Source organism: Aedes aegypti, unplaced genomic scaffold, assembly GCF_002204515.2.
Source record: "Aedes aegypti strain LVP_AGWG unplaced genomic scaffold, AaegL5.0 Primary Assembly AGWG_AaegL5_hic_scaff_294_PBJ_arrow, whole genome shotgun sequence".
NCBI classification, from domain to species: Eukaryota; Metazoa; Arthropoda; class Insecta; order Diptera; family Culicidae; genus Aedes; species Aedes aegypti.
The window spans coordinates 26,514-34,821 of NW_018735954.1; the positions used below are offsets into that span (position 1 = coordinate 26,514).

The 8,308-nt window shown below is 40.4% G+C and overlaps 1 protein-coding gene across 1 annotated transcript; it reads right to left on the reverse strand.

The window, feature by feature from the left end:
* Window positions 1–5,217: 5,217 nt before the first annotated feature.
* On the reverse strand, window positions 5,218–6,513 carry LOC110681049 (furin-like protease 1). Its single transcript, XM_021856817.1, has one exon. It carries the CDS (start codon window positions 6,031–6,033, stop codon window positions 5,233–5,235), a length of 801 nt encoding a protein of 266 aa, XP_021712509.1. The 5' UTR covers window positions 6,034–6,513; the 3' UTR covers window positions 5,218–5,232.
* Window positions 6,514–8,308: the final 1,795 nt, after the last annotated feature.

Consider the following 8,308-nt stretch of genomic DNA (forward strand, 5'->3'; position numbering starts at 1 on the left):
AGATTCAAAATAATGTGAAAAGATCTGGAATCGGATGAGTATTCATGCAGTTATGACCAAACAAAGATGATTTTTTTAGTAAGAAGACGAAAAATTTAGAGAAAACTACTATTAACGGCCCAGATAGTCGTAGCGGTAAACGCGCAGCTATTCAGCATGACCAAGCTGAGGGTCGTGGGTTCGAATCCCGCTGGTCGAGGATCTTTTCGTAAAGGAAATTTTCTCGATTCCCAGGGCATAGAGTATCTTCGTACCTGCCACACGATATACACATGCAAATATGGTCAAACGGCAAAGAAAGCTCTCAGTTAATAACTGTGGAAGTGTAATCTGAGAAGCAGGCTTTGTCCCAGTTGGGACGTAACGCCAAAAAGAAGAAGTACTATTAACTAAGACCATTTTTGATTTTAGGCAATTTTTTGTTCTACGAACATTTCATAAATTTAATTTTAATATTTGTTTTTATGTGATTTCAATTCAGAAGAGCACACGATTTTTTTGGGTTTGCGAACTTTTGAAAAATCAGCCGCACCCTGATGGATATACCTTCAATGACACTTAGCCTACAAATTTGTCAAACAAACAAGTTTGAAGATTTTGAAGAAAATCTCTTAATTGATTTAATGATGAAAAAAAAGTAAAAGTTGGCAACACTGTATTGAACCATCATTAAAAGATTAAGAAAAAGCTATCGAAAAAAGCTAAAAGACAAATAGTTTGAAAGCTCAGAAAAGTTGCAGAGGATGTCTGAAGCCTCTTTGGTGTTTGTTTTAAAAATAATTAGGGCTGGCAACACTGTTTAGGCTCGATTATATAATATTTCACATTTGATGAAGGACACCAAACAATGTAGTAGATACTGAATATCGAATTACTCTAAGGTGAATTTACACCAGAAAGAACTTCGCTACCATATTTTCTTCTCCCTATGGGAACCGATAGGGTTCAAGATAGCAATTCGTTTAGGAATTTTGCCGACAGGAGTTCTGCCAGGGATTCCTCCAAGGATTATCTCAGGAATTTTTGCAGGTATATTTTTACAGGAATTTCTCTAGCATTCTCCATAGAATCTTCTAGTAAAATCTTTATTGGAATTTCAACAGAACAGGGAACTTCTCCAGGAATTATTGCAGAGATTACTTCAAGGACTTCTCCAAAGATTCTCCAAGCAATTTTTTCTGATATTCTTCCAAAAATTCTTCTAACTCCTCTAAAATACTCCAGGAAAATGTTTACAGGGATTTTTACAGAGATGTGTAAAAGTTTCCTTTACACTAAGACATTTTTTTTTTCAAGGATTATTTCAGATATTTGTTATATTCCCAGTAACCATTAACCCGCTAATTCGCCTTTTAAGCTTATAGGGCTGTTATACGGCTAACATAGGGCACGTCAGCTCTATAAATCCCTATATAAGCACGGAGGGCGAATTAAAGTGCTATCTGGTTACTTGGGTTATTTTAGATTTCTCCAGAAACACCTCAGGAAGCCCTCTCAAGATTTCTCTAAGAATTATTCCTGAAATTTTCCTCCAGGGATCGTTCTAAGAATTCTATCAGGAGTTCTACCGAAGATTCCACCAGAAAATCATCTAGGGTTTCTACAAGAAATAACTTCATGATATCCTATTGGAATTTCTTAAGAGTTTCGATCAGGATTTCACCCAGAGATACCTCCAGGTAAACTCCTACACGAATTATTCCAAGGATTTTTTCAGGTAATGCTCAGAAATTTCCCCTCAAAACTTCTCCAGAGATTCATTCTGGGCCTCCAAAAATCTTCCGGGATTCCTCCAAGAATTTATGTAGAAATTCCTACAGAGATTCACCCATGAATTTCTTCATTAATAATAGGGATCTCATCAACAAGAAATAAAATTCCTCAAGGGTTGTTCCCGCGGATACGATCCGGTAGGGAATAATTATACGAAAGAGATGTGTTCGAATTCACGGTTTATTTCTAACTGATTTGGTATATCACATGGTGTTGTATTTATAGTCCTCTACCCTATTGTACTTGCATAGAATATTCTCGATGTGCATTGTTGTATACAATAATGTGTTGTGTCTAAACTGTTATACAATTGACGGACTGAATATTCTGGAACTGTCAGACAATAGAGAGAATGAAAATGTAAATAAACAATCGTTGGATTGTGTTCGGTCTGGAAAGATCGAAAGGTAAGTTGATTGCTAATGATGAAATTATAATGGTATACTAATGTTTTCTGTTTTGTTACAGGTATGCTCGATTGTTATGGTATGCTCTACAGGTAAGTAGTTTCAGTGTTGCCAGAATGGCAGAATTTATGGAGTGTTTGTGGCCTCAACATGAGGCATGTTCGCCCACCGGTGTGGTGCAGCATGATGCACCCCGGTGGCTTGTTGTTGGCCACAACAAGGGTTTTCTCCGAGAATTTGTTTTAGAGATTCCTCGAGAAATTTCTTTCTTGAAGTAGTTTTTGTTGAAATCTTTGGATAAGTTCCTGAAAAGTTTCTTAGAGCATTGTGTGGTGGAAACTCTAGAAAAAATCTAGAGTAATCCCTAAAAGGATCCCCGGTTGAAATTTTAAAAAAAATCTGGAGAAATTTTTTCTGGAGCATATGGAGGGATTCCCGAGGAAATCTCTTGAGGAATTTCGGAAGAAATTCCGTAAACATCAAATGTGTTTTTAGCTACGTAATTTATATTTTCTCAACGACATTTAATAATAAAGACTGCATATACGAAAAGCGTATAGTCAATAAAATATATGGACAATTCTCTAACAGTTCATCCCATGAATAGTTTCTAGAGGGAACCATGTGGAGAGCAATCCTTGGAGAAATTCCTGAAGAAAAATCTGGTGAAATATTAGCATGAATCCCTGTAAAGGGTATCCTAGAAAAATATCTGGATAAACTTCTGTAGGAATCTCTGAAGGATTATAGGCAATTACTAAATACTCCTGGACTATTGTAATCCCTGGAGAATTCTTGGATGTACCCCAAGAAGATTCACTGCAGAGATTTTACTTGTAGAATCTCTAGAGGAAAAAAGCATGAAGAGATTTTTTCTGGAGAAATCCTGAAATAGTCCTTGAAGGAATCGATGGAAGTATTTCTGGAGAAATCCCAGGAGAAATCTCTGGAAGAATCCATGAAACGATTTTTAGAAGGAATTTATAAAAAGATTTTATGCAGGAATTTTTGTAGAAATTTTCTAATGGAATGCCCGGAGAAATTCTTAGTAAAATTTCTGATGAAACTCCAAAAGGAATTCAATATCTGGAAGAATTTCAAGACGAGTCTTCAAGGAATCCCCGGAGAATTTTTTGAAGGTCCAGAACGAATTCCTGGATAAATTCCATAGAAATCCCTGGGATATCCCTATCTGTTGAAATCCTTGGAGTAAGTGTAGCGATTTTCCTGTTGGTAACTCTGAGAGAATTCTTGGTGGAACTTCTTGAAAAATCCCTTGAGGGATTCGTGAGTTGTAAAACACCTGGAGGAATCACTGATGGAACCCATGTACAAATTGCTGGTTGAATCCCTGGAGTGATCCGTGGAAGAGTATCCGGAATAATTCCTCGACGAAAAAAATCCTTGAAGAGATTGTCCTAGTCCTGGTCCTGGAAAAAGCCTTGAAGACATCTCTGCAAGAATCCTTGTAGAGATTTTCCTGGAATAATTTGAGAAGTCTTCGGAAGATTTTCTAAAGGAATCTCCGAACACCAGAAGGTTCCCTGGAGAAGTCTCCGAAAAAATTCCGGAGTATTCCTGAAACAGATACTGGAGCAATCCTTGGAGAAATTTCTAAAAGAATCCCTGTAAAGATTTTACTGGAAGAATCTATGAGGGAACCGCTGAAGACATTCCTGCAGGAACTTCTTGTGAAATCTCTAAAGGAATTGCTGTAGATTCTTACAGGAATCTTTGGCGGAATCGCTTGTCGAATCCTTGGAAGCCCGGAGGAATTGCTGAAGGTATTCCTGGATTGCTATCAGAACCGGTCTAAAATGTCTCATGACGAGCAAAAATTCGTCCCGGAGGAATTTCTGACAAGAGCCTCACTCGATACATGAATCAACAAGTTAAAACACCTTACATGCGAATGAAGTTCTCAATATGATATGTCAAAGTTCCTTCTGAAACAGGTTCCAGGTGACCTTGTGCCCATAATGGCCATACTCACAAGAAATGTCCAGGATTCCATTCTAGAAATCCGTATCTTTCATATAAAGTTGGATTTATGAGAGCGCTACGAAGTCATGGGTCATTTCTGACCCTTAATGAATAATTTTTAACTTTTTCTTAATGCATCAGGAAAGTTAAGGTATTCTGTGCTGGTGCTATTTAAGAGCTTCGTAAAAACATACATTAAAATTGGGAACAGTGTTTCCAGATTTTTGATTTCTCACGAAACAGTTTTAATATTTTTCTGCGTTTCAATCGTTATTTTCAAAGAATAAAAAAACGACTTTTATCAAATTTGAGATATCAGATTATTGTTCCAAAGTTATATTAACATTTGGGGCCAAGAAAGTATAAACACACAAAAAAAGATCCTGTAAGTCGTCTAACCTGGTAATCTCAATGTTCCGCGGGCCTTTTTGATGCTTATCATGTTCAAAATTGGTAAATAATCATAGTGACCATGTAAAAAGTTTTAAATTTTTAACTGAATCCATTCAAAATAATGTGTAAATAACAGTTACTATGAATTTGATTATACAATCAGTTTTTCTATAATTTTGACTGATAAATGCAAATCTGGCAACACAGTTGAAATGTTTTGGCTTTTTGTTGATTTTATGATTTCAGAACAGCTTTGTTAGCGTTAGCATTACATTGAGCTCTAATGTTTTTTTTAAACTAGGGTTACCAGACGTACTCTTTGTAGTGTTCATGTGCTCATTTTTACCTTACGACGCACCAAAAAGCCTTGAAAAAAATGTGCATTCTAGGCTTCTCAGGATAAGCTCAGTCTATTCGTTTTACAGATTTAAGATGAATGTACTTTTTCCGGCCAAAGCAAATATGGTAAACCTATATGAAATTATAGTGTATGTGGTTTTTTGAAGTAAATTCTGACTTTTTACTTCAAAACGATATTTCTCTATTTTGGCACATCATCGTGAAGTTAACTGTTTTGGAAAATGTCTGATGGAATTCTGATTTTTGGTTGATGGTATCTTTACAAATAAAGAACAAACATTAGACGAAAAATCAGCATTAACTTTTAAAACAAACATCAAGTATATTTGGCAACACTGTATCCAGAAAACGTTTTCATTTTATAATAGGTGATAAAATAGGGACCTACCTTGCCATGATTGATGAACCCGTGCTCGTCGGCGACTTGTTCCGCCGTTTCGCCGCCGCCCTCCGGAATGTGCACCGCCCAGTGGTGTGTGTAGTGTCCGCTGCCCTCGTAATGATCCTCGCACGCACCCACACTCCCACTGCCGAACGCGTCGTCCTGTTCCACCGCGTTGCTCTCGCCACTGACCAGATGTTGCCCCCCGTCCACGACGGCGTTATCACCACCTCTTTGATTAGGATTGCTATTACTACTAACACTACTACTGCTGCTGCTGCTGCCCCCACTACTAACTGCATCACAGTAAACCGTGGAAATTGCACCTACTAACACTACGCCTACTATGTACAACACTAACGCCGGCGAAGACCGGTGCCAGCACCACAACCTGCTGGATGACGACGACCTAGATCGCCGCCTACTACTGCTGCTGCTGCTGCTGTTCGACTGTTCCGCTGAGTTACCACTCCCACTCAACCTTCTGGACGCCGCTGGACAAGGCATCGTCGGCAATGGGCAGGACTGGAATGCTTCGGTCGAGCTCTCCGCCATCACTTCTTCAGCTCCCTTGACGATCTTTCGCGACACGCGATTGCTACATTTGGCACTTTTTCGGCGACCTTCGCCACTTCGAACGCTACCGGGTTCAACTGTCCATCTGACGTCACTGAACATGACTTCCCCACCTGTGCCGCCACTTCCGGCAGCTCCGTTCAGGTCTTCAAGCTTCATTGGTGGTCTTCTGTGCAGCTTTTGCCGGCTGTTGAACTCATTAGGCTTCGGTCGTGCCTTTTGCTACACACACATACACTTACACAGATAGACGAACACTTACATAAGAATTTAAAACTGTCTCCCAGCAAGAGACAAGCCTCTTCCGTTGATCACCTGAGGCAACAGATTAAGAACGAATGCACCAAGATGACTTCACGGGGGCGTGGATGGCGCTTTTCTTGAGCTCGTCCGGCGAGTGGCGTTGCGGTAATTGAATTAAAATGTGACACTAATGATGATTGCAGATTTCTTGTGCACTTGTTTCGACGTCTGGCTTCGACCGGTGACTGAGCTGCGCTTCGTTACCTCCCGAGTGGACAGAGACTATTAGAAGTTGCAATTTAGCTGCGGTTGAGGGTGAGGTCCATTTTAATCACTGATTCGCGGGGTGAGTGTTGTTTTTTGTTTTGTTGCGCTGCGAACGGAGAAGAGATTAAAAGCGAGTTAGAGATTCTGATCGTATGAAATATGAAAGCTATATTTTTATTTGATTGAAGTCTTAGAGGTAATTTAAAGTCAATGTTGTACGATAAGTCCTCATACCTGGAAGAAGAAACTTCTGATTGTATGTTTAATACCTCAGTAATAAATACTCGGTTATGTTATATCTGAACCAATTAAAATAATAAGTCATTTTAAAATCGAGAAAAATAAATCATTGATAATCTAGGCTGTTAATTTTTGAGCTGGAATATATTAAATTTTATACGTCATTATAGATAACCCATGTACATGACGGCTCTTTATTGGAGCACGTCCGAAAAAAACTTAACAATATTGAAAAATAGAGCTAATTGATGAGAGCTATTGATTGATGAATAGAACCAAAAAGAGGAAAAGAATAGAACAAAAAAAAATAGGAAGAGAAAACGGATTGTTTTTACAACTACAGGCCCGGCAACGAATGAAGGACATCGATTGGAAAGTCACATCTTGAATCACGAGAAGACATCCAGAAATCGTATAAGAGTTTTACGTAAACGTCCTTTAATTTTACGAATTACATCACGTTTGAATCACAAATTTCCTCGGATGTATCGCATTCACTTTTATATGTAGGAGACATTTTGATGATGGTCCTCCAGAAATATAGGAGGTTGGTATCAGGTCCTGCAAGCCAGCGTACAGGTCCTGCAAGTAAGGGTTGCGTACTTAGCTGGTAGTGCAACCTGGGCACAGTTGTCCTTCTGACATCAGCTAGAGTGAGGGGGTGCCAGGTGGGAGCTTGGGATTCTCACCCTTTCCAAGCAAAACTCGCACATACAACCGTATGGAATACCACCTTTAGCACTTCCTTCGGGAGGTGGCCGAGCGTCTGATCCATCTGACCAGGGGCTCAAGCATGGTCTACCTAAGATGTGGCGGGGGTTCATAAGTAGGCTCTGGTGAATCTCTACAAAAAACCACAGATCTGGAAGTAGCCCTGAACAAGCGACCTGGTACCGCTTTCAAAGTACCTTAGCTCTTTGCATTGCCAACCGGCACATCAGGATGCATGCCAGTAAAATCCTGATTATGGTATACTGGTCACGGCGCAGAACAACGGGCAGGACACGCATTACGGATTACACACTACATTGTGACACAGAGCTGACAGTCGTGTGATTCTAGTTTCCGAGAAAGTATGGGTGATACCAACTTGAAACGGCGAGTAGGCAAATAGTGTGATTGCCCCCGTCCCGGTAAAACCTTGGCAGGCCTCTGGATACGTTCGAAACCCGCCCAACTTAAGTGAGGAGTACTAGGCTCGGATGACAAAACCCCGATCTACGCCGATCCGGCTCTGAACACGATTCATAAGGGATCATGTCAACCCTTACATGGCCTCCCTGCTTGCATAGATAACCATGAGATCATGGAAGGCGACTACGTACGGCGGGAAATGATAGCGGTGCAGAGGGGGGACCCTGAAGAATGGAAGAGAGTCAAATTGAAATCGAAGAAGCCGCGGCGAACCCTTTCGCTAAAGGTGGCTTAGTATCGCTGTGTAGTTTCCGGCTTATAGAATAGAACTACGGATGACCTGTTTCCGGTGGTAAGAGTCCACCAAACGGGGTAACCCCAATTCAAGGTGTCAAGCGAAAAACCGTGCTGAGGAATGAATGGTCGAAGGGGTGAAAAAGATGTTCGGCCATTAACGGAGCCTGTGGGGCACCTGGGCACCCCTCACAGTACTTTGTCCCTTACCGCGTTAATGCAGGGCTCTGGCGTGGTGGACCTCTTTCCCCGTGCT

Coding starts and splice junctions, on each gene's coding strand:
- LOC110681049 (XM_021856817.1), bottom strand. CDS start 6,033: ATGAAGCTTGAAGACCTGAACGGAGCTGCCGGAAGTGGCGGCACAGGT.